This window comes from Hyphopichia burtonii (genome assembly GCF_001661395.1).
Source record: "Hyphopichia burtonii NRRL Y-1933 unplaced genomic scaffold HYPBUscaffold_6, whole genome shotgun sequence".
Classification (NCBI taxonomy): domain Eukaryota; kingdom Fungi; phylum Ascomycota; class Pichiomycetes; order Serinales; family Debaryomycetaceae; genus Hyphopichia; species Hyphopichia burtonii.
Window position 1 is genome coordinate 594398 of NW_017963733.1, and position 25112 is coordinate 619509.

General features: G+C 37.0%; 12 protein-coding genes across 12 annotated transcripts; 2 read left to right on the forward strand and 10 right to left on the reverse strand.

Annotated features, from left to right (window-relative positions):
• Window positions 1-11: 11 nt before the first annotated feature.
• Window positions 12-1502, reverse strand: HYPBUDRAFT_149852 (E3 ubiquitin-protein ligase; the record flags this gene model as incomplete). Its single annotated transcript, XM_020220235.1, has 1 exon — window positions 12-1502. One exon carries the CDS (start codon window positions 1500-1502, stop codon window positions 12-14), a length of 1491 nt encoding a protein of 496 aa, XP_020075144.1.
• A 325-nt stretch (window positions 1503-1827) lies between these two features.
• Window positions 1828-3003, reverse strand: HYPBUDRAFT_112557 (uncharacterized protein; the record flags this gene model as incomplete). The annotated part of the gene is made up of 1 exon (XM_020218911.1): window positions 1828-3003. The coding sequence occupies one exon, from the start codon at window positions 3001-3003 to the stop codon at window positions 1828-1830; it is 1176 nt and encodes a 391-aa protein (XP_020075145.1).
• Window positions 3004-4144: 1141 nt separating this feature from the next.
• Window positions 4145-6658, reverse strand: HYPBUDRAFT_158104 (protein serine/threonine phosphatase; the record flags this gene model as incomplete). The annotated part of the gene is made up of 2 exons (XM_020222344.1): window positions 4145-4233; window positions 4417-6658. The coding sequence occupies 2 exons, from the start codon at window positions 6656-6658 to the stop codon at window positions 4145-4147; spliced, it is 2331 nt and encodes a 776-aa protein (XP_020075146.1).
• Window positions 6659-7123: 465 nt separating this feature from the next.
• HYPBUDRAFT_153602 (uncharacterized protein) lies at window positions 7124-9482 on the reverse strand. The gene has a single exon (XM_020221631.1). The coding sequence runs from the start codon at window positions 9373-9375 to the stop codon at window positions 7168-7170; it is 2208 nt and encodes a 735-aa protein (XP_020075147.1). The 5' UTR covers window positions 9376-9482; the 3' UTR covers window positions 7124-7167.
• Window positions 9483-9615: 133 nt separating this feature from the next.
• Window positions 9616-10848, reverse strand: HYPBUDRAFT_153603 (ubiquitin domain-containing protein DSK2). Its single transcript, XM_020221632.1, has one exon. The coding sequence runs from the start codon at window positions 10783-10785 to the stop codon at window positions 9688-9690; it is 1098 nt and encodes a 365-aa protein (XP_020075148.1). The 5' UTR covers window positions 10786-10848; the 3' UTR covers window positions 9616-9687.
• A 29-nt stretch (window positions 10849-10877) lies between these two features.
• HYPBUDRAFT_242825 (uncharacterized protein) lies at window positions 10878-12206 on the reverse strand. The gene has a single exon (XM_020223304.1). It carries the CDS (start codon window positions 12175-12177, stop codon window positions 11083-11085), a length of 1095 nt encoding a protein of 364 aa, XP_020075149.1. The 5' UTR covers window positions 12178-12206; the 3' UTR covers window positions 10878-11082.
• A 210-nt stretch (window positions 12207-12416) lies between these two features.
• HYPBUDRAFT_162849 (uncharacterized protein) lies at window positions 12417-14630 on the reverse strand (the record flags this gene model as incomplete). The annotated part of the gene is made up of 2 exons (XM_020222591.1): window positions 12417-14308; window positions 14590-14630. The coding sequence occupies 2 exons, from the start codon at window positions 14628-14630 to the stop codon at window positions 12511-12513; spliced, it is 1839 nt and encodes a 612-aa protein (XP_020075150.1). The 3' UTR covers window positions 12417-12510.
• A 347-nt stretch (window positions 14631-14977) lies between these two features.
• Window positions 14978-16186, reverse strand: HYPBUDRAFT_149859 (FAD-dependent oxidoreductase; the record flags this gene model as incomplete). The annotated part of the gene is made up of 1 exon (XM_020220236.1): window positions 14978-16186. The coding sequence occupies one exon, from the start codon at window positions 16184-16186 to the stop codon at window positions 14978-14980; it is 1209 nt and encodes a 402-aa protein (XP_020075151.1).
• A 331-nt stretch (window positions 16187-16517) lies between these two features.
• On the forward strand, window positions 16518-17611 carry HYPBUDRAFT_167963 (alpha/beta-hydrolase; the record flags this gene model as incomplete). The annotated part of the gene is made up of 1 exon (XM_020222785.1): window positions 16518-17611. One exon carries the CDS (start codon window positions 16518-16520, stop codon window positions 17559-17561), a length of 1044 nt encoding a protein of 347 aa, XP_020075152.1. The 3' UTR covers window positions 17562-17611.
• Window positions 17612-17727: 116 nt separating this feature from the next.
• Window positions 17728-22386, reverse strand: HYPBUDRAFT_167964 (oligomycin resistance ATP-dependent permease). Its single transcript, XM_020222786.1, has one exon. It carries the CDS (start codon window positions 21943-21945, stop codon window positions 17788-17790), a length of 4158 nt encoding a protein of 1385 aa, XP_020075153.1. The 5' UTR covers window positions 21946-22386; the 3' UTR covers window positions 17728-17787.
• Window positions 22387-22558: 172 nt separating this feature from the next.
• HYPBUDRAFT_7400 (phosphoribomutase) lies at window positions 22559-24442 on the forward strand (the record flags this gene model as incomplete). Its single annotated transcript, XM_020223656.1, has 1 exon — window positions 22559-24442. One exon carries the CDS (start codon window positions 22559-22561, stop codon window positions 24440-24442), a length of 1884 nt encoding a protein of 627 aa, XP_020075154.1.
• Window positions 24349-25112, reverse strand: HYPBUDRAFT_222264 (uncharacterized protein). The gene has a single exon (XM_020223104.1). It carries the CDS (start codon window positions 24976-24978, stop codon window positions 24469-24471), a length of 510 nt encoding a protein of 169 aa, XP_020075155.1. The 5' UTR covers window positions 24979-25112; the 3' UTR covers window positions 24349-24468.

Sequence of the window (25112 nt, forward strand, 5' to 3'; positions counted from 1 at the left end):
CCTGAAATTATCTAATTATATTTGAGTTGAAAGTCTAATATTAAGGAATTTTCAGCTACAGCTTTGAAAGTGACAATTCCGTCATCTTTAAAGCTTTGATCTTCAGCAGCAGACCAAGAATCGATAGTCTTCAAAGGTTTTTTGACTTCAGTAACATGTTTTTCGAAAACTTTATCTACCCATTGTTTACCTTTCTTAATATAGCGATGCAAAAATAATGTGTGAGAGTCATCGTAAGTAATAATTACCGAAGAAGATGGATCAATGGCAAAATCAACAATTTTATGATCAAGCACTATTGAATGAGCTATTTGATCCTTTCTCAAATCGAATACATCTAAAGAATTTCCGGAAGATGCTAAAAGCCAGTAACCATTCATTGCGAACTTTATATTAGAAGCATTCGGGTAGTCGAGTTTGAGATTTTCGCTACCATCGATAATGTTGAATAAACGGATTCCATCCGGACTGGCAACAGCAAGTAAAATACCATCCACATGTAAGCTGCTACTGGTATTTTCCAAGTCGTTAGGTGATTGAAACACATTTTGATTTTCTTTATTTAAGAACCATTTACCTTTTGCTTCAGTGGTAATGAAATATTCAGATAATTTTGGATGAGTTACTATTTTGCTGATGGAACTGTCTGATCTGACTTCTTGGATTATTTCGTTGCTGTCAGTGATAAGTTGATGCATATGGCCTATAACCGGAGTAGGCTTACCATTAAGTTTGATCAATCCTAAAGAATGTATGCCTTTTTTCTTCCAGTCAAGTTTGGATTCTTGGGGGTTTGAAGGATCTTCAAAGTTACAAATAGATATTCTATTTGTATCTGATGCCATGAGAATTGTTTTTGATTCCAAGTCGATGTGAACTTTTTGGATACTCTTGAATGGTTGGAAATGTTTACCACTAAATTCTATAGATATCTCTTGATCGGGGGTGAGTGGTAATGAAGGTTTCTGGGATTTATGGATTTGGAATAATTGCTCACGAGCTTGTTCGAGCTCTTCGGCATATGGAATGGTAGTTTCTGTTTCGTTTGAAGTAGTTTCATTATTTGTTGGCAAAGGTTCTGATTTACCAATTGCAACAGATAAATCTTGCAAAGACTGCTTAGCCTCATCTCTTTCCTTGATAGCTTTTGCTGCTACTCTAACAGCAGCATCATGGTGATATAGTGCAGCACTGAGCTCCTCTCTCGCTTTAAACAACTGTTTACGCAAGGTGAAGACTTCTAGAGCCAATGAATCCCACTCATTTTGGAATGTCGATAACAAACTTGGAATTGAATTGAAGGTGGGAGGCTTTGCTGGTGTTATTGAAGAGAGTTCACTGTTAATAGGAATCAAGTCATCAACAGTTAATGGTTCGTCATTAATAGGATCTCTACCACTTGTAGATATGTAATTGACCACCAATTTCTTTTCAAAAATATGTCCACTTTTCGAGGATATCACGGGCTCGGTAGCTTCCTCTCCAGAAATTGCACAGCGCATGGTATAAAGGTTGGAATATTATCCTTTTATAGGTGATGAGCTTGTTTTGGGTTTCTAGATTTTTCAAAAGAGAAAAAAAAAAAAAAACATAGTAGGAGTAATTGTACATAGCACGACTAAAGATGCAAAAAAAATTATAGGCTGCAACTCAAGCACTACAAACGGCAAATTAAGATGAAAAGTATTTAAATATTAACTATAGCACAGTATGAAGAATATAAACGAAAGAAAAATGAATATTCGGGAACGTAACGAAGAAGAAATGAATAAAAAAAATTGGGGAGAAATGAATTAAAAAGTTAAGTACAAAAATTTTGAAGCACTATTAGTGTTTGGAGCTAACATCGGAGTCACCTTCTTTATGGTCATAACCCATTTCTCTATCTGCTGGAGGAGGAGCAGCACTAACAGTTCTATATCTCTTTCTACCGGTTCTGAATAAACCGCAACAGTGGCCCAATAAGTTAAGTAAGCAAACGATGATAGCTGCAACAACGGCAGACCAGATAAAAGCATAGAATTGAATAGAAAGGAATGATCTGATACCATATTCTTTGGTTTCATCGTTGATCTTCTTACGAACTTCCATATAAGCACCAGTAAGAATAGCAGCACCAACCAAAGCAATGATTAAAATGACTACTTCAAACAAAAAGTTGAGAAATGAAAGACAACAATTATCAGGAGATAAGAAACAACCAGCACATTGGATGAAAATCGAAATAAAAGATAATACAGCGGCGGTTAAGATCAAGGCAGCACCGGCTTTGGTGAGGTTATTAACCAAGGTAATTTTTTTGTTTAAATCACTGGGTAAATCTAAAGAGTCATAATCGATATTATCAACTAAATCTTCTAAAGCATTCTTGACAGTACTTGAGAGAGCTTTTGAAATTGGATTACTATCATCACTACCGTCAACTTTATCATTAATGGTATTATTAACTTCGTGTTTGAAAAGAGTTAAAGGATCGAATTTGTAACCAAGTTTTGGTTTTGAACAATAAGTAATGTTTAATTTACTATTATCGAAAGTTCCTTTGTTTTTATTATCTTTGTCAGCATCACCTTTACAGTAACCCCACAAACTAATGGTATAAACGTCAGCGAGGCCCAAATCCTCATTTGAATACTTGCTCAAGATTTGTTTAAGAACAGAGTTAACGCCACCAGAAACATCAGAAGAAACTGAATCAACCGAGGATGCAACCGATGATGCTGCCGATGATGCTGCATCACCAAGGTTATCTAACCCATCATCCAACCAATCTCTTTTGGTGGTCGATGAAGGGATGACTTCTTCTAATCCCAAGTCTCTAGTAGATAAATCATCTAAATTAATAAGCTTGGATAAGTCTAATCCAGTAAGATGGAAATCAATCAAGTAGTTTTGCGTCAAATAATCAGCATTTTTATATGATCCGACAAGTGCCCAAACAGAAAGAATTGCACAGGCCAACGAAAAGACCATAAGCAAGAATCTAAAGAACCTAAACTGCATTTTGTATGTGGTTCAATCAAATAATAGAATATCAGGAATTATAACAAACTTTATATAGCAAAAATCAGTAGTATGCAAAACTACTATATTTAGAGGAGGCTCGGGTTTTTGTTTTTTTTTGTCTTGTTTCTTATTTCTTTGCTTCTGGATCACGTACTTTAATAAAGATATATAAATGACTGAAGCTACCCGGCTGTGAACTGTAAAGATGTCAACTGTAGAGAGGTAAACTGTAGAAGTATCGAGTTGTGAAGTCAATAAGCTTTCTTTTTGTAATTTGACCAAAACGCAGCAAACAAAAGGCTAGGGTCAACCGGTGGATATCTAATACAGGCTGAATTAATGAAAAGAGTAAGTTGAGTTCAACAGAATGTTGGAGTCCTGGGTGGGAATAGTATTTAATTTATACCATGGACTACTATATATGTAGAACCATTGTTCGAGTAGATAATTGCATGCTTAATAACCATCCAGATCAGTCCCAAATTACCCAATGAAAAGCATTAGATGCACCACCTAATAGCAGATGTACCTACATATGATTTCTGATCTGTGCTGGTCCATACAACCTGACAACCAGAATGGCTGGTGTATCACCCTATTCTTCATTAGCCTTTTGACAGTAAAGTCAAAATGTATGGAGGTTTTTCATTGTGTACAGGATTGAAGGCTGGCTAACTGAGGGAATGGTAGTGGTTGCCAATTGAACATTGCAATCTCGAAAAGAGAGTACCGGTGGAATGTGCTTGAGTGTGAGAGCATGGCCAGCCTTCTTTGATGACAATGCCATCCCTTCAACCTATACAATAAGTAATATACATTGGTAGAGGGATATATATTATACATATAGCGAGAATCGAAAAAACGAAGTAGTATACACAGGAATAGTAATAAAGGGTTTTTTGGTTATAGTTTATAGATTGAAATTGCAAAGCCCTTGTTCATATGCTTGGATAAATGTTCATGTGCTTTATTAGGATTAATGGGATTAGGATTAATGGGAGAGGCTTGATTAAAGTTAGCAAAATTAGATAAGCAGCCAAAATCTCACTAGAAAAATCAGCAAACATTGTTATTATTGCAAAACAATAACCATTGTATCGAAATATTAAAAACAAATCTTTGGACCTAGGGTCCAGTCTTACTCTTCATCTAGGTCTTCGAATCCATCCAATAGCTCCTGTTCTAGTTCGTCCAAATCAACCTCTGGCTCATCGTGGGTCTGGCTATCTCCAGTTCCATTAGTCGTTCCCAGGTTGAATTTCTGTCTTTTGTAAATTTTTGCTTCGCCATTGCCATTGCCATTGCCATTGCCATTGCCATTGCCATTGCCATTAGCATAATAGTTATTGTTTATGGACTTATTCAGACTGTTGGATTGCTTTTCGTTGTCTTTAGCTTCTTCATCTTCACTTTCGTCATCAAACTTTCTCTTTTTTGTAGATTTGTATGCATCTTTTATAAATGAGTCTACCCCAGCTTGGTGGTTTGTAGATTCGTCTTCTTCTTCATCTGCTTCTTCCTCTTCTTCCTCTTCCTCTTCTTCTTCGTCATCGTCATCGTCAATACCTGCCAAAAAATCATCAACTTCTTGGTTGGCATTATCAAGGTCATACTCTTCTAATGACCCAACTGAATCAAATCTTGGACGATTAAACATTCTAGCCTCATTTTTAGCTCTCTGCAGTTCAATGGCTCGTTGATACTTGGTGACATCTTTATCTTCGACATGCCAGTCTTCTTCACTACATTCAATTAAATATGGAGTTTCATCTACTTTTGACCATGAACTCAAACAGGCAAATAACCAATCGGGATTAACAATTCTAACATTTGGTATTATTTTGCGGGCAACTCTAACTTTTAAAGTAAGTCCCAGTTTGAATGCTTGTCCATTTGGATCTCGACAAACAACGTGAGTTACTTGATCAGAGTAAACTTCATTAACAACATTAACTCCAAATTGTCTACACCAAATGACAATATCTGTAGTTTCAATATTAATACCTAATGGCAAAATCCCGGAAAATAAAACGGTTATCCCTTCAAGACATTTACTTTTCAATTGAGGTATAATTGTGGTAAGATCGGGTTTTTCCATAATTTTGTGCTTTTGATACTCTTGATACTTTTCATAATACTGAGAATGTATTCTTCCTAAAGCTTTTTCTAGACTGTATAATTCATTATCATCATCGTATAATAGATTATCTTCTTCTTCTTCTTCAACTTTGCTCTCGTTATCGCTATCTTCTGGTGAGCTTGAATTTTGTCTTGATGATGTTTCCAGATCGTGTTCATGAATCATCTTATCTAAATTATGTTGAAGCTTAGCTAATGGTCTATCATGCTGTTGTTGTTCCAAGGATTGATTTCTAGTGAGTGACTGTTCCATTAATAAATTTGCATTATCTTCACCACCTCCTAATTCTAAAATTCGATCCACTGGTGACGATGAATCATGACTTGCTTCAGAATCTTGTGTTGATATTATTTCTTCTTGTTCATCTTCCTTGTCATTTTCTTGAGATTTTTCATTTTCATCATTGGGTTTATCATCTTCTAATGCTTCTAATTGAGCTAAAGTTTTCCTCTTTTTAGTTGGACCGGTTATTTGGCCATTCTTTTTAGGTAAAAAACTCGAATTAATATCACCAATTCCAACGAAAAAATCATATGGAACAACCTTAATTAAATTTTTCTCCCATTGCCAAACATCACCACGATCATCAATTATAACGACCATGGATTGATCAACTGGGAATAATCTTTTCAAATTTTTATGAGTTAATGATCCACTTTCATCACGACTTAAAATACGATCACCAAAATAATAAGCTTCAGGATCAATAATTTTAGCAATTGCTAACGCATAATTACGAGTAGCCATAGTATAAATATGCAATTCAAATTTTTTTGCAACTTGAGCTAAAAATTCTTGTAAGCCAGGTCTCAATTTAACATAATACCAACATTTTGTTGGAGCAGGTCTTGGACCAGCCCAATCGGGCGGCAATATAGGGTCTTCTTCAAGACAAAACGATTGAACATCCTTAACGGCAGGATAATTTGGATTGGAAGGATCCGCCTGCCATTCCCCAACTGTTGGATCAACAGTTGCATGAATAACAGTTTGATCTAGATCAACCACCAAAATTAATTTATTATCTTTTGTAAGTCGACTGGTGGTACTTTCTTCAATCTTGGTAGCTTCATCAAGACTAATCTTAAGACCAGTGTTATCATGAGACATTGCAATAGTAGCACGATCTTCATAACTATATCCAGAATAATCTTTTTCATCCTCAACTGATTTACCGCATAATGCACATAAACCACCATATTGAACAGCATGTCCACATGGTTCTTTGATAGAGCAAAGCTCTACGCCAGAATGAGGAATCTCCTGGTGAATATGAACATTCATGCGGGTTAATTCACCCTCAATTGGACTTTCAAAAGTACCAATTCTTTCTACTCGAATCTTCGGTGGTGTTTCTTCTTTGGAATTTGGGTCATCTTGGTAATCCCAATATTTATACTTGAAAATAGTACTGTGTCGATTGATAAAATCACCATCTCGATATAGAATCGCTGTTATAGAAACTGGGAATGGAACCGATTGCGGCAAGGTTATTGGTGTGAGTTCAGACATAATTAGACCTTTCAATTAAGACTTCTTCCCTTTTCTTTTTCTTTCTTCTTTTAACAAATTATCTAGCAAGTTATTCTAATATTCTTTCCCACAATTTCTCAATCGTTAAAGCTTATCGGTGACAGGAAAAACTAACAGTCGGTATACTGAAAGATATGGAGAAGATCTTCGCGTATGAAACTTTCGGGGGTGTATCTACTTTGATAGCAACTTCGTACAGCCAGTGGAACCAATAAATACACAAGATGTTTTGGGCAGTATCAATATCTCTGTTCAGTGTTATTATATCCTGGGCGAGGTTGCAAATATGTAATAATGGCGACTATTTGTATGGGTCTTGTTTTAATGTCCTTTATTTTATTTATGTTTTTTTTTTGTTTTTTTTTTTTTTTCTTTGAGACGGAATGACTTTTCTCAATTTGACATTTTGCAAGAATTCAATTAATACTGGGGTGTACGGGTGTATTTATAGAAATAGACATATATTACAAATAGTACATACAAGGTTGTTATACAATATCCTCAAACATGTCTTCGTCCGACTCTTGATCGTCCTCCCCAGCTGGGTGCGGTGGGGCGTGCTCAGATTGTGTTTGCGGAGGTTGGGCGGGTGGTGGGGCGGGTGGTTGCTTATCGGTTACTTCGTTATCGATGAGGTCTTCTAAAACATCTAAGTCATCGTCTTCATCTGCAGAAGAGACCGCCGCAGGGGCACCTTCAATGGACTCCGCAGGTTCGGTGTTTGGTTCATTCTGGTCTGTAGATGCTAAGGTTTCTGTAGGCTCTCCTTGGCCGTCGATTACCTGGGGAATACCCACGTTATTAATGCCGATTTTATCTTCAAGGACCTCTTTTTGGACGTGCTCTTCTTCTTTGGGTTTAGCATCGGACGATACTTCCACGGCTGGATTGGTAGGTTCAGGTTCGCTGGGTTTGTTATGTTCATCGTCATCGAATTTGAGCTCGGAGAGAGCACGTCTTTTAGCTTCTTCATCTTCATCACTATCACTGTCCTCGTCGATGTTTCTTGCGTTATTGAAGGAGAAACCGAATTCGATTTGGTTATTTTCTTTGGCTTTTTCACGGTCTCGTCTTGCCTTTTCTTCTAAAATTTCCTTGATCTTCTTCTTCTTCTTTTCATCAGAAATTCTAACTGCAGTGATAACTGTCTTGAATTCATCCAGTATTATTTGATGAAAGAAGGAGTTATCTTCGGTAGTTGGAGCCGATTGTGCGTAAGGAGAGTAAAGTTTTTCGGCTTTCATGAATATATTATCATCACGTAATTTTCTCTTCTTTTCAATCTCTTGTTCTTGCTTTTCTTTTTCACGCTTTCTCTTTTTTGCATACTCAACAAAGTCAAATGCTTTTGTCTCCACTCTAGGTAGTATTCTTTCATTATTTATCAGTAATGAAGAGTCAGTCTCTGTATTTTCCTTGGTGTTTTGATTAACGTCTTCTTCCTTACTTACTTCATTTTCTTCCTTATCTTCCACTAACAACTCAATTTTGTTTCCAGACTTTAATAATTCAACTTCAAACTCGTGCCTCCATTTCTTTTCATCATTATCTATTAATTCGTTAAGTGGTTTGTCCGTGAGTCTTGATTCGGCCACTAGCCTTAATCTGATTTCTTTCAAATCAGTTATTTGATCCATGAATCTACTTGTATTTTGATATGTATAATCAGGAGGCAAATCTGGTAAATAACTAGGAACATAACTTGGTTTTCCTGATTGTTTAGGTACTAATTCTGTGATTTCTTGATACTCTTTATTGAAAAATGGGATAGACGGGTCATTTTCCTCAAACGTTATTTCATCAGCATTATATACTTGTAGAATATGATCTGTTTGTGAGCTAATTTCTTCTAATTGTTTACGTTTACCAAAACATTTGCTTTTCTCATACTCCACATACAAGTGAGTGGGATTTATATTTTTGGATTGTAACAAAAGCTTCGTATCACCTATCGATGGTTTGCGCCTTCTTTGAATCTCAGTGAACCTTTTCAAAGTATCCATCATATCATGCAAATAAGTTATACTCAATTCTGTGAGCTCAGTTAAAAAATCTTGTGAACATTGAAAGCCTTTGCTTTGCATGGTTAATGCTATGACTTTAAAAAATTGAAAATCGATTGGAGTGACGGTAGAGACTGTAGATGTAGGCTTGTTTAATAAAGCAATTGTTTCGGTTGACAATCTTCTTTCAAATGGAGGAACTTCTTCGAATTTAGGAATATACAGAGGAGTTCTCGGTCTATACGAGCCCTCTTGTACCTGACTATCCAATTGCTCTTGCATTTTGGCCAATCTGGCTTTGGTCTTATATTCTTTTCTAGGTTTCGGTCTATTATCGTCTAATAACTCGGGCTTAGAATCAGTCTCTTCTGTGTTCTGATTTTCATTTTGTTCTGGACGAGATGCATTCGAATCCTGCTCCTTAGTGTCCGGTATTTCCTTTCGGTTAGTGGTTTCTTCTGAAGGCGTTTCAACATTCTTCTCTTTCGATGTTTCTTCAGTATGGGATGCTAAGGCTTCTCTCTCTTCCAGTGGACCACTTGGTTCTTTATTCGCCTCCAGGTCTGATTGATTACTACCCTTCCCTATAGGCACGTCTGTATTAGAAACTGCTTTCTCATTATCATTACTGCTTTGATTTATACTTTGATGCTCTGTTTGCTTCTCATTATTGGATTCACTTATTCCACTCATTCTCTCTAACCCACACGGAACCTTATATGATTGATGACTTGATGATTTATTTGGTCCGCTTGTTTTATCCGGGTGGGGGGTTTGATAGAAAGAATACTTAACTTTTAATTGATTCAAATATACTAATACTGGTGTTTACTTAGTTAATGTTTTTTCGTTCTCTCTTTTTTTTTTTTGTTCAGATTTTCATTAACTTTTGTGAGATCAACATTTTTACGAAGCTTATTACAAAATTATAAAGTCTTACTCAAAGAAATTCAAATATTAACATTAAACTAAAAGAAAATACAAATTCGAAGAAGAAGTCAAAGGTTAAATGTTGGACAATAAGTATTCAACAGCCCCTTGGACACTACCACCGCTTCTTCTCAAGGCTTCAACGTTTCTATCAAAATCGAAAAAGCCCATGTCGTTCAATTGACCAAGTTGGCTTTCGTATCTTTCTTCTGGAGGACGGTTATCAGCAGGAGCAGGAGCTGCACCGGCGCCTGCACCTGCACCACCAAATAAGAAAGAAGGGTCTATTGGAGGAACACCATTTGGAAACATGGATGCAAAAGGATTGGCAGCAGCATTGTTATTGTTAGAGTTGGTGTTGGCACCAGAGTTTTCAGTAGTGTTAGAGTCTTCGTTTCTGGCAGATTCTCCACCAACGGTTGGATTGGCACCAGGAGCTGGGAAAGAATTAGCACCTGCGTCTGCACCACCAAGGCCCGGGAATCCACCTTGGCTGCTTAGACTCATCATAGATCTCATCATTTCAGGATTAGATAACATTTGTCTGAAAAAGGGACTCTGAAACATTTCCCTTACTTGAGGACCCATGGCTCTCAATTGAGGGTTTTGGTTAATCATGAAATCAAGCATTTGAGGATTAGATAACATCGAGTTCATACTTTCTTGAAACATGGGATTAGACATCATTTGGGATAATTGCTCAGGATCAGGCATACCACTATTCATACCCCCATCAGGACCAAACATAGAAGCCGATGGTAGTTGAGTATAACCAGCGTAACGAGCACCAGTTAGATCAGCTAATGGATTGAAAGAACCTTGACCCGCAGCAATATTAGAAGGAACACCGGAATTGTTGGAAGCAGTAGAATTTTGAGTTTCCGATCCACTAGCAGCAGTAGTCGAATTAGTAGTACCCGAAGCAGATGCTGGTTTAGCTCCGGCACTCTTAACTAAATGAATGGTATGACCAGATTGAACTTTATACGAAGAAACGGTTTCGCCATCTTTCAAAACTTTACCAGAATAAATCAATCTTTGATTACCAGCTGGAACAGATGATTCTTCGGCAATTTTTTCCTTCAATTCTAAAACCGTTATGGTTGGAGATACATTGACTTCATATTTAACATCCCCGGATGATTTTATTGTAATTGTGATATTATCAGACATTATTTTTTCTATATTACAGTTCTTTTCTTGATACCAACTGAATATCGATTACTGATACTCTTTTATAAATGCAAGGTATGTATTATATTGTTCAAAGAAAAAGATATCGCCTTCTTATCGATCTGGCTTTGGGTATATTTGATGTTCAATAAATTGCCCGCCGTCCTAAAATAACGTTCGACATCCGTACACCAGTTCCTTCCAGTGAGAACTTTCTAGAAAGTTTTTCTGGGATCATCGTTTGCTGGTTCGATTCCTTAGGGAGGCGGTGGGTGCATTTTTGGTTGCAAAACAATATTAATCAAACTCGAAGATACCTACTATATCTTGGCTATCGGTTAGGTCAATTTCAACGAAAGGTTCGGGTGCTAGGGTGGGAATTTGAGAGTTTGGATGCAATTCGTCACCAAAAATGGTGACAATGTCATCTGTTTGGGGGAGCAGAAAGTCTGTTGGGGAGAGAACAGGAGATGGAGCCTTTTCGGAAATATTATACCAGTCATCTCTCACTGATTCCAAGTCTTCGTTTAACAGGACATCCTTGGTGAAGTATTGAAAAGGGTTTTCCACGAATCTCTTGTATTTTCCTTTGTGGTAGTTTTTCGAGAAGTACTCCCCCATGTGAAGAAAATCGATATTAATGATGCCTTTACTTGCTAATTCCTTGCAATAAAACTCTTTGATCTTGAGTTTTCTGTAGGACCATAGCTTCAACTCGAGTTCCCATGGGATTTCATGTAATGTGAAAGCCCTGAAAGCATTTGGGTTTTTAGATGAAGGATTAATGGGGGGTCTTGCTGGATCATTTGCCAACCTACCAACAGAATTCATATACGTTATAATATGGTTGTCGAAGGGGTGGATTTCTTGGAAAATCGTAGGGACATACTTCAAGTATCCTTTGACTTCTTTAATTAATGTTAAGACCTCGGAAATCAATTGTCGTTTTGTCTTTTGACAATCTCTGAAATATGGATTATTAGGTACTCCGAGAGGATTTCTAATGAGAAAATTATGCGTTTTGATAGAGCTCTTTCGGATGACTCTGGCTCTCAAGGCACTCAGCCGTCTTCTTTCTTGTCTCTTCTCTGGTGAGATAAAATCCATGCAGGGATTCTTGATCGTTGGTTTACAGTAACATTTAACTTCAACTAGCTGGTCAGCAAAAATAACCCTCTTTTTAATTGTATGTCTCTGGCCTCTGGATCCTTTCTTTTTCTTGAGTTCGGGATATGTAATGCATGGCTTCAAGAAACGCCTTACTTCATACGTAGATGTACTCCCGTTTCCAAAGTCAAAATCATCGTATTCGACGGTGTCTTGAATGATTTGTTCAAACTCACTTTCAACTGAGCTAGTAGGGGATTGAATTTGAATGTTACGAGAAGGCATTCTCTTATTGGAACGGAAGAAGAAAGATAGCCTGTTTAATCAAATGTAGCCAAAATCATCTATACTATATATATAGTTCATGGAAACAAGTAACTATATGAAGCATACCCAAAATGTTATTACTCATTTTTCGCAACAATTCGACTTATTTTGGACAGTTTTGCAAGTTAAAAATAATTTTTCGCAGTAATTGTACTCTCTGACATACTACAAATTTACATACAAAAAGTAGTCAACAAGCCGACTTTTAAGCTTATACGTATATATTAAAGGGAAGTGTTCATAGAAAGAGAGATTATCAAGCAGAATGTCCGATGCTTTTCAGATTACAAGTCAGAACATTACAAGACCAGGAAATTGGAAGAATCTTATCTTTGCCCAATTTACCGAATCTCCCTCGGTCTTGTCACTGCTCCAAACTTGTAAAAGCAATTTCTCAAACTCTGAAATATAATTAAATCTCAAGCGATGCTTTATGTTTTGAATTCTGGTCATTATATAGTCTCTGTCTTCTTGTTCAACCGCAACGGACCCCGCCATCACCAATGGAAACATCATCAGTAATTCAAGATCAGAGTTCATATCAATAACTTTAATTGACCGTAAAATAATTGAAACACATGCTTCAATACGCGAGTTTCTTCTATCATAACCATACCTAACCTGATGAAGTCGTAAGAAAGCCGCCCATTGGAAAGCCAAGGTGAAAGAAGAAAGAACTAAACTTGAGTCTTTATCAGTTTCGATTTCGTTTGCCAATCTCCCCATGGGTGGTGTCCAGATTTGTAACTTCATTTCTATTATGTTCGCCAACAGGTTAAACTGCTTATCTTTTTCGACTGAAGTATACCTGGCTTCTCTCATACTTGATAAGGTAGAAATATTACCAATAATCTTTAGTAGCTCACCGGCAATACCAAACTTAAATCCAAACTTACTTTTAAATGAGTTGGAAATTTGATCATCCTCAAACCAGGCTAGCTGATTCGAACTATTTTGCAAAGTATTGGCATGAGGAATCGAGCAAGTGCTCAAACTAGAAATCATATCAAGGTAACAGAATAGTTGAAATATTAAGGGTGATGCTCTAGATAATGCACCAAAACCCTCGTTAAGTTGTATAAACTGAGTGGCTTTTTCTAAAGCTATACTCCAAAACAATGAATCTCCTTCAAGAATCTCCAAAACACATACTAGTAATATACCAAGCAATAAATTTTGAGAGCCTGAGTCGGCTGATTCTAAAATTATGTTAGCTTGAGCTTTTGCTCTATAAAAGACTTTATCTCTTTTGCTTTCGTTACTAAAATCATAGCTGTTTGCTTTATTCGAGGCTGCAATGGCAATTACAGGGTATCTAACTCTATGATCCTCTAAACAAAGTGGAATTACAGTGGAAAGGAATTTATCGGTTGTTTTATCAACAAAGAGAAGGAAAGAAACATTCCTAATAAAATATTTTAAAAGTTCAACTTCTTTCCATGGTAAGCAATTATTATTAGTTTCACAAACCCGAATTAAGTTTATTCTAGTCTCTTCATAATGCTTAGAGTCCAATTCTTCGGACAGATCACTCATACAAGGTGACATATTTTTCATTCCATGAACCGAGGGACAGGTGATTGGATCAAGGGGTTGAGAAGCCAGTGATATAGATGGGGGTGATTTCATCAAACAGCTTAACATCATCTTATCCCTTCTATTAAAAGATTGACCCGAGGTAGAGTCCATCAAAGGTAACAAGCTATCATAATCTAGCAGCATTTCCCAAGAAGATTCTATCGAGTCATCTGAGATCGTTCGATTAACTTGAGCTTGGGGAAAATTATCCATGCCAGGTCTTTTGCATTCAATATTTAATCTTTGGCAAGATCCACATTGAGGGAAGATCTCATCACATTTCCGCTTTTTCATTTTACATGTATAACATCCTTTTCTGCTATACTTCCTCTTTCTCATATGAGTGCTAATTCCATCAAATTGCAAAATCTGTTTAGACTTGGGACGTCCAACTTTGAGTTTGGGCCTTAAAAAAGTACAAGGGACCCCCAGTTTTTCACAACCATTGCAAGGAATAGTATTTCCCTTACAGGCCCTTTTCTTCTCATGACACTTATCACAATTCTGCTTTCTATTCGAGATTGGCATCACTCACTATTGGCATCGAGAAGAAGTAACATGAATACATCATTAACTAGTCACAGAATTAGGGATCCGTCTTATCAAGTCTTATCTTTTTTTTTTTTAATGAAAAATTATCAATAAGGAATTTTTATCCCGTTTGCGAACCGTTCGGAACAGTATTTGAAGCTTATTCTAGTACTTCCTTTATTGGCCCTCGTATCAGAATACGCAAGAGGTTGGCAGTGTTTTCTGCAGAGTCACGTTCATGTTGCATTTGTTTTCGTTAACCTTTCAAGTTGAGCAAATTCTTCTGTAATTAATGAATGCATTCTCAACAAAGTATTTATATAAAGTCATACTTCAATAAAGTATTTAGTTAGTGCTTACTATGAAACTTAGTTATACTTTCCATAGAGATAGCTTTTCTCTTATATATCAATAGTTCCGGTAGTTGCAAAAAAGGGTTTCTAAAACGCACAACGGTGATAATCTAAATGGAGCACAACTAACGACAAGAAACACAGCGAACGACGAAGGCCTAGTAGGTATTCAGGTATCCTTAAAGTTTCTTCAATTAAGGAGGTTTCTTTCCAATGAAGTTCCTTTCGAATTAGTAGCTTACATATTGTTCTGTATTGAACAAGAATTAATTGGGGACATAATTTGATTGGCTCTTTTATTTACTCTTTCTAACAGAAAGTAATGGGGATGTAGAGTTAGGTTTGATTTTAGACATATCATGAGCATCTAGACATGCTTGTCTGGATAATAATACTGCTTGTCTTGCTCTTTCCTGAACAGAATTACGGTAATTTGCAACTGCATCTTTCCATGAAAACAGTCCCTGTAAATGTAGATCTAGTTGTTTGACCAATTCGGCCACGTCAAGTATCCCTTCATTGCAAGCACTTCCTCGGTACATGGTCATTGGATGGAGACTGTCCAGTGCTAATAATACTTTTCCATCATGATCATCCCAATCGACTTTTTCCCAATCACAAAGTTTGATCTCCATAAGCTCTTCCGGGTTTTGCACTGCTCGGTCTACCAACCAGGATAACTCTGGACTCAATCCCTGAGAATGCTTTTTCAAAGCATTAGCTTTTTGTTCCTGAGTTTCAAAAGGTTCATCAGTTTCAGGAACATTCCATGAAAGGTTCACTTGAGCGTAGTAAAGATCGGGTGCTTTTGTATATTCTGGGGTAGCTAAAGCAGAATACCAGAAGAAAGTATTTGTTCCCGGGATTGTTCCTTGGAATAATAATGGGTCAAAATGATTAGAAATTCTATCGAATTCCTCTTTGTTCAACTGAACTCTAGCACCGCAAAACCTAATTGGAAGCTGATAAAGCCCACCTTCCTTAGGATCAATCAACCTTCTCGTTATAGAATTCGAGCCATCGCAGCCAATTAGAACGTCCCCAGTGTATTGTTTCCCATTAGAGCATGTAACCGAAACCAAATCATCGTGATAATCAATAGACTCGACTTTTGAATCCCATTCAACTTCAAGTCCGTCTAACAAAACCCTTCTTATTTGTTCACGTCTAACTCTTATTCTTGAAGAAGGTGGTATACATACAACAACCTCACCAGTACTAGCATTAATATACTTAAAGTTTCCTGAATCTGACTTGTGAAAGTTAGGTCTAACTTGGGAATCATACAACGGATCCATTTTTTGCTTGGGAACCAAATTTTTGAATGCTTCTAAGGCATAGTGAAGGGTAATGGCCCATCCCGACTTCTCTCTAGATTCAAGGGAAGTATCTCTCTCCAAGATAACGAATGGGATATTTCGAGCTTTGAGAGCATTGGCTAATAATGGTCCAATTATCCCAGCTCCTGAGATAATAAATTTTGGAGGTTTTCTATCGCTAGTCATACTATTATCGAACTTACCAGCATCTTAATTCTTCTACATACTAGTAATTTAAATAAAATTCTTCAAACACCCAAGGACATTGAATCCATCGGCCCTATTAATTAACGGAATTTTCATCTATGGCTCTTTTTATCGCTTTCGGTGCGTTTTGCAGTCGGTGATTTTTCTTTTCGGAATATATTCATAAGCTCAAAGGTGTATTTCTTCGAATTCCACCATAATCTTGTAGAAGAGACTAGGATGATATAAGTATGGTTTGGGTTTCTATGAATCAAATTCAAGTTTCCACTTGAACAATTCCAATAAAAGAACTCTAGAAATCAACTTCAGGATGTCACAAACTCACGAAGCCGTTAACCCAATCCACCCTTCAATGGTTGACAAGTTGGACCCAGAGTTTGTCAAGCTCTATGATAGACATGTTGCTAATACACCAAATAAACCAATTGACTTGGCTACGTTGAGAGAGAATTACGATAAGATCTACAGTTATGGTACTGCTTCTTATCCAACAATACAGAATATCGAAGAGATTACATTCGCTTCGTTCGACGGGGCTGATATCAAGTTGAGAATCTATAGACCTAATGGTACTAATTTGAATGAAAAATTGCCAGTGCATATAGACTTCCATGGCGGTGGCGGTGGCCTTGGAAGCTTGAACACAGAAGAACATATTCTTTGTCATTACGTGGAGTTAGCAAAAATAGCCATAGTCGATGTTGATTATCGATTGGTTCCTGATTATAAATTTCCGACTTACATCAAAGACTGTTTTGAAGCAACAAAGTATGTATATGAAAATTCAGATAAGTTAGGATTCAATAACGAAAGCCTTTCAATTGGAGGTGTCTCTGTGGGTGGGAATATCGCATTCATTGTTTCTCATTTATGCCGTGATGCAAAGATACCTCTAGTACTCTGTTTGGCTGGTACTCCTCAAGTCGATGACGTTGAGCCATATTACCTGACTGCTGATTCTCCCTACGAGTCTTCAAGAGAATGTGAGTTTGCCCCTACTCTTAACTGGGCCAGGATTACCTTTTTCGACAAGTTGAAGTGGCAGCATTTATCAAAGGATCCGGAGAAAAGAAGCGAAGAGTTGAAAGAAATTGGCTGGTTTAAATCGGTAATGAATGCCCCCGACTTTTCTAATCTTCCCAAAACCGTGGTGGCGACCGCAGGCTGTGATCCCATGAGAGACGAAGGTGAAGCCTATGCTTGCAAACTAATTCAAAACGGCAATGAAGTGGTTTTTAAAAGGTATCCTGGTGTTCCTCATCCATTTATGCATATGGACGCAAGCTTACTGAAGGCTTCCGACTACATTAGATATACAGCTCACCAGCTTGTATTGGCCCATAAAACTAAATAGGTCTCTATTGACTTACAGTGCGATTTTTTTTTTTTGCAGTCAAAAATGCCAAAAACAAGATGCTTGAATGATTCATTTCATGTTCTTTGAAAGACTTCAATAATATTGAACAATTTATAAACAAATAAACCATAAGTAATTATCAATATATGAAAAAAAAAATATAGACAAGTTAAAACAAATAATACACACAATCAAGTTAGAAAAAAAGGTTTGAAATTTTCAATCAGGACTGAAGGATATCTTGTTCCGTAATTTGAGATTTTTCACACATACTTTTGAAAATACCTTCGTCTTTTCTGATTAAATTAATTGGAGTATCAAACTCCTTGACCTCACCTCTCTCCAACGTCATGATTTTATCGTAATGAAGAATAGTACGTAACCGATGAGCAATACACAAAATCGTAACGTTTTCAAATTCATTATTAAGGGTGGTCTGAATTTTGGCATCTGTTTCATAATCAACTGACGAGGTTGCTTCATCCAAAATCAAAATCTTCGTATTCCTAACCAAAGCCCTTGCAAAAGAAATCAATTGCCTTTCACCTAAAGAGTAATTTGCTCCTTCGTCAATGACAACTTGATCTAAATGAAATTTATGTAATTTACTTACATCATCAACCAGTGCTGATTTAATCAAATCCTTCGCTTCAGAATCAAATGTACCACATCTTGATAATGCATTCCACAATAATTCATCATTGAAGTCACCAAAGGGATCTAAGTTTTTTCTAATAGTACCATTGAATAAGACTGGATCTTGTGGAATGATAGATAAATTAGACCTTAAAGTCTTTAAATCTAATTTAGAAATATCAACACCATCAATCAAGATCTTACCTTTGGTTAAAGACACCAACTGATATAAAGCAGACATGATTGAAGATTTACCAGCACCTGTTCTACCGCAAACACCAATTCTCTCAGAAGAGTTTGCCTTGAAGCTCAAATCCCTCAAAACCAAAGGTAAACCTGCCCTATAAGACATGGATACATTTTGAAATTCAATAGCTCCACTTGATGGCCAGCCAGGCTCGATTAATTGCTGAGCTCTCTCTTCCCTTTCTGGTTTTAAATGAAGAGCATATTGACACAAGCGTTCCACTGCATTCATGTCATTCTCCACTTTTGTTAATGTTGATAATAATGGTGCCAATGTACTCGCTGACTGAATAGTATATGTAAGCAATAACCCTGAGGTTGATGCACTTGAATGGAAAACTCTGTTAACACACAACAAAGCAATAAGAAGAACAAAAACAAAAGCTAAATTCTCCAAATTAATATTAAGCCACAGTTGACATGCTAGTACCATATATGAAGATTCATTCATATTATCCATTAACTCACTACTGGTCTCCAAAAACATTGACGATTTACCAAAGTTTAAAATAGTATTTTTACCCGTTAATATTTCTGAATGGGCAGTGTAAGCGAAAGACCTCAGCAAAGCTTCTTGTCTTCTTATCTCTCTGCTTGATGCTTGGTAATAATTTGAGATTGCAAAGAAGAAGAAAAACATTCCTGGTATTGCTAAAGCAATCCAAGGCATGTAAACAATATTAAGAATAATAGTACCAATGATATTACTTATGAAGTCAATAGCCAAAATCAATAAAGGTCCAATTTCATTATCCATTGCATCTGTGTCTTTTGAAAAACGATTGATGATTCTACCCAATGGATTAGTATCAATGAAACTCATAGGTGAACCTAAAACCTTTTTCATTGCCGATAATGTTAAATTCTTAGAAGATTTTGTAAAAACTGCAGCCAAATAAATATTTTCTATTACAGAAAAAACAACCCAAAGAAGAACAAACATGACATAAAGTCCAATGTAAAAACTATCTGATCTACTTTCAAATTTACGACTAATCCAGAAAGACAACCAAGTATTCATGAAAAGTTGACAGAATAATGATATGGAAGCTAAGAACAAAAGAATGCCAAAAAAACCTGACATAGTTAAGTTTTTCGTACCTTCTTTTATGTACGTAATATAAACTTCTGCTTTGAGTCGATTCACCGCTCTTTCTTCCTCTTGAATGATCTTTCCCTTGGTTATATCTTTATCTATGTCAAGATCTTCATAAATATTTTCCTCCTCTAATTTTGCAACTTCTTTACCGACATTTCTCCTTTTAAGTTGAGTGTGTTTTCCATCGTTGTCATCAACCAAGAGTTCAACTTCCTCTAAATCTTGTTCAATACTATCAGAGTCGTCTTCACTTTCTTTAGTTGTACTGAACTCGTTCAATCTAGCAAACGATGGATTCTGTAACAATAATTCAGTTTTAGTACCCATACTCATAGTACCGTCACCATTCATGAAGATAATCTTATCGGCAGAACCAACGAGAGATAATTGATGAGTTGCCAAAATAACAGTCTTATCTTTTAATAACCCAAAGACACAGTGTTCTATGATATGTTGACCCACTTTAACATCAACAGCACTAAGAACATCATCCAACAAAATAATGTCAAAATTAGCGTACACCGCTCTTGCTAATGCAGTTCTAGCTTTCTGACCTCCTGATAATGTCACTCCCTTTTCACCAACTTCGGTATAGTCACCAGCTTCTAAATTTTTCAAGTCCTCCTGCAAACCACAGGCAAATACAACTGAGTCGTACCAGTGTTTATTGAAAGGTGTTCCAAAAAGAATATTTTCTCTAATGGTTGCATTTTGGATCCATGGGTCACCCGACATCAATAAAGATCCATTAATAACAACATTACCTTCACTCAACGTCATGTTACCTGAGATAGCATTCAACAAAGAGGACTTACCACTACCAATCAGTCCTGTCACTGTAATAAACTGCTTTTTAGCAATTTTAAAGTTTATATTGCGTAGCTTCAGCAATTTCGTGGCAGCCTTTGCGTCAGCATCCTCACCAGTAGAATCGGTTGAATCTTCATTATTTGTTTCCTGAAGTTGCCATTCAAATTGTGCATTTGAAATTTTGATTGCAAAATCATCTTTTTCATCAGTGAGAGTAACGTAATTTTCATTTTGAACAAACTCTTCGCAAGTTAAAAATTCCCCAGCTCTTTTTGCAGCCATGAATAAATCAGCCATCGTCGATAAAGCTTGAGGAATGAAGAAGAAAAGCATACCAAAGGCTTGAAATGATTGGACTGAAGAAAACATAGAACCGGCATCTTTGATATGACGTTCAAAAGCATATAATATAAGAAAAGCAATCATTGTAACAACACCAGTCAAACTCATACTCAACACCGTTACCAAACTTCTTATTGCTTGAACTTTGAAAACGAAACTTGATTCTTCACCTCTAATTTTAGTCAATGATTTCCAGTATGGGAGTTCCCAACTATAAAACTTGATCATTTTCAAGTTTGAAATAATTTCTCTTATAATACCGACTCTCGTATCTGTTAACAGTGATAATATATTACGATAAGCATATAAAAGTTTTGAAAAATAACCAATACCAGCCAAGAAGATGACGAAAATCAAAATACTGATAAGCGCAGATACCCCAATATTGGTAATTAAGATCGCAATAGAGACCCCCATTGGGATAGGGAGAGCCACCAAAATAACTTGGTAAACAAAAGCGATATCTACTCTTGATAAATCAGTACTAATTAAGGAAGTGACCGAACCAGGAGGGTATTTGAGTCTGGACTTAGGGCTCAATTTAAAATTTTTCGCCAAAATCATTTGAGTTAAAACAGATCTTGATTGAGTCCCCACTATACTACCAAAATACTGAAATTGGTACAGGGATATACCACTGATTAAAACCAAAAGAGCGGTAGCAAAAGCATAACCAATTCCTTTACCTATAGCAATATCAGATCCCAAAGCTTTCAATTCAACAAATTGAATAAGTTTCTTACTGGCAAAAGGAGCCAAAGTGAGCCCCAAACAACAGATAAGTCCAAAAATTGTAGCAATAAGTAAATCTTTCTTGAATACAATCAACATAACCTCAACCAACATAAACTTGGGCATTTTGAAATCATCCGTTTGACGGAGTTCATCAAGGTCAATCAGGCCATCCTGGTTATTCTTTAATTTTTGCTTCAAATGTCTTCTTCTATGATACTCTAACCTACTTTCAAAACAATTTTTGAATAGTTCTAATCGATACTCAACGGTAAGCTCTTCAGTTAACTTGAATAAGTCTTTGGCGTGGAGAGTACGACGATAACCAACATTCAAGACTGGTGTCACCCACCAAAAGAATAATCTTGATATAAAATTTGCATCTTTGTATCCAAACGGTTTTCTTTCATGTTCTTCGGGTAGAGGAACCGTTTTCTGCTTGAGTAAAAATGAAAAAAGCCTCTTCTGAGGTAATATCTTTGCCAGATATGACTCCAAATCATTTGAAGAACTCATCTTGACGTCTATGGAAAGAAAATCATTATTGGGTGCTTCTAATTCATTATATAGTCCGTAAATGAAAACCCGCAGTGCACGGCTCTATCTATTATTCAAACTTTATTATGGCGATAAGACGATGCCATCGATAGCTGTATCTTACGGGCTAATGACTGAGATACGAACCATATGATGCTTCAGCGTGGTAAACCGCCTATCAACCCCTTACTCTAATATTGTGTGGCATCAAAAGCTGATGTCATTTTATTAAAGAGCGCCAGACGGAGTTATAATTAAAGGCCCTAAAGGGGATTCGGGCGAATAGAACAGCCTTTGAGATATAATGAGTTTCATTTAATACGTCTTTGAGCTACATTTGAACACCCAAAGAGAAGTAATTACTCAAATAACAACCATATAACAACCATATAACAACCATATAACAACCATATAACAACCATATAACAACCATATAACAACCACTCGATTTAGGGGTAACTGCAAAACGGTATTTGTATACGATTTGTATAATGCACGATAAGTTTTTTTTTTTTTTTTTTTAGTTGGGGTTAAAGCGGAAAGTCTTCTGATGATTACTTGCTACTTAATTTAGGCTCTAGACTTGGATAGAATGGCGTATACTGAAGCAGAAAGGCTAAGACTAGATCAGTTGGTTGGCCAATGGCTAGATGTGGACGTAAACTCGGAGTCACGCCGGGAAATACTGGATTTACAGAAGAACGGAGACTATGATAAGCTTGACTCGAAGTTGAGTAAACGAATTGCATTTGGTACTGCCGGGTTAAGATCTTCAATGGAATCAGGATTCTCACATATGAATGATGTTACTATAGTGCAAGCCTCGCAGGGGTTAGTCAAGTATTTGCTGAAAGAGAATAAGAAGCGGTCTTCGATTGTAGTTGGGTATGATCATAGGTTTCATTCCCAAAGGTTTGCTGAAATAACCGCCAGTGTCGCTCTTAGTCAGGGCTTGGTGGTATATTATTTGGGAAGCGTTGATAATTTATCTAAAGAGTCTTTAGATACTTCTGCAACCAAGCCGTTGGAAACGGTTGACAGCGAGGATAGGCTGTACGTTCATACTCCAATGGTTCCGTTTGCAATTGATCATTTTGAAGCGTCTGCAGGAGTTATGGTTACTGCATCTCATAATCCGGCCAAGGATAACGGATATAAGGTTTACTATGGGAACGGATGCCAAATTATCCCTCCTCATGATGATGGAATTGCCCAGCTGATAAGCGAGAATTTAAAGCCTTGGTTAGAGGATGAAGTTTGGGACATTGTTAAGAATTTTAGAAAGGGATTAGAAAATGGGAGCTTGAGGTCAATCAAGGAAGAAGCAACCCAAGAGTATGTAAAACTGGTCAAGGAGAAACTCCTTGTGAGAGACGAAATCAGCTTCCCATTTGTGTATACGCCAATGCATGGGATTGGATTAGAAATATTTGAAAAAATAGTGGATCAATTCAAAGGAACCGATATGACTGTTGTTCCCGAACAGATTGAACCAGATCCCACGTTCAAGACGGTCAAATTCCCAAATCCAGAAGAGAAGGGAGCCCTTGATTTAGCAATAGCTACTGCAGAGAAAAACGGTATTAAGTTGGTGGTTGCCACTGACCCCGATGCGGATAGATTCAGCGTTGCAATTAAATGTGACAGCTCATGGAGACAATTGACCGGGAATGAAATTGGATTTTTGTTTGCCATGTATGTTTTAGAAGAATTGCAACCAAAGGAGTTATTCTCCAAAACATACATTTTAAATTCGACGGTGTCGCTGCAAGTGTTAGCCTCAATGGCCCAAGCGGAAGGAATCAAGTTCCAGGATACTTTGACTGGGTTCAAATGGATTGGTAATAAGGCCATAGATTTGAAAAAAGAAGGATACAGTGTACCATTTGGATACGAAGAAGCAATTGGGTTCATGTTTGATGTGGTCAATGATAAAGATGGGATTTCTGCTGCGGCAGTCTGGTTACAATTATACGAAAGATGGTTTGCCAGTGGAGAATTGACCCCCGTTGACAAGTTGAAAGCAGGGTACGACAAGTATGGATGGTTCAAAGAAGCCAATGGGTACTATAAATTGGATGATTTAAGTAAAACGGACAAGATATTCAATACCACAATTAGAAAGCTGTATGACGGATCAAATTACCCAGAAACTTTGGGAGTGTTCAAAGTCAAAGAATGGAGAGACCTCACCATTGGGTATGAATCAGTTACTGCGAATGGTAAGCCAATCTTACCTGTTGATCCTAAGCTGCAGATGATCACGGCAGTCTTAAACCCCGGCGACTCTGATAACGAGCAAGACCAGGTTAGATTCACTGCTCGTGGTTCGGGAACTGAGCCCAAAATAAAAATCTACATCGAAGGAAAAAGTAATACGGAAGAAAAGGCTCATGACTTGGCCTATCTTTGTTGGAAAGTATTGAAAGAAGAATGGTTCAAACCAGATGAAAATGGGTTACAAGAAGTCATATAGATCAGCATATATTATTAAATAGTTTTCTACTCAAGCAAGAACCCAAGATCGTGTTGTAATTCGTCAGTAAATCTCGACTTAATTTCTTCCAACCAAGTTTTGCGTAGCTCACATTTCCACTCTTGTTTCAACTCATCAACCACCTCCTTCTTAATATCGTGTTTCATCTCGTTCTTCAATTCGCTGATAACCTGATCTTTGAAAATCTCTTTTTGTACCTCGTCTTTTATACAACGTAAAAAATTATCCAATTCAAACTCGCTTGTTTCGTCAAGTTGGTCAACCATCTCCATTGAAAAGCTGGCCGACTGTTCGGACTCTCCAATAGACCTAGGCATGCGAACAATATTTGGTTCTCCACTGGTATCCCCAGTGAAAGTCGTTATCAAATGACCGCAAAAATGCTTATACCCTTTGTGGATTTGACGTTTTTGCAGTTTGGAGCACGACAGTTTGCAGTTTGGATCTGGGTTCCCTGCACGTTTTCCGCCTTTCACAACCTGCCAACTACAAGCACAACCCAAATGGCAGTACATCCACCAGATGTACTGCCAATGGCCTGACAAAAGAGTAGAAGTAGCTCGAGGTGGTTTGGGCCGAACATCCAGTCCTATAACCCAGAATCTCTAACAAAACACTAACAAAACGAAAAAAAAAAAAAAAAAAAAAA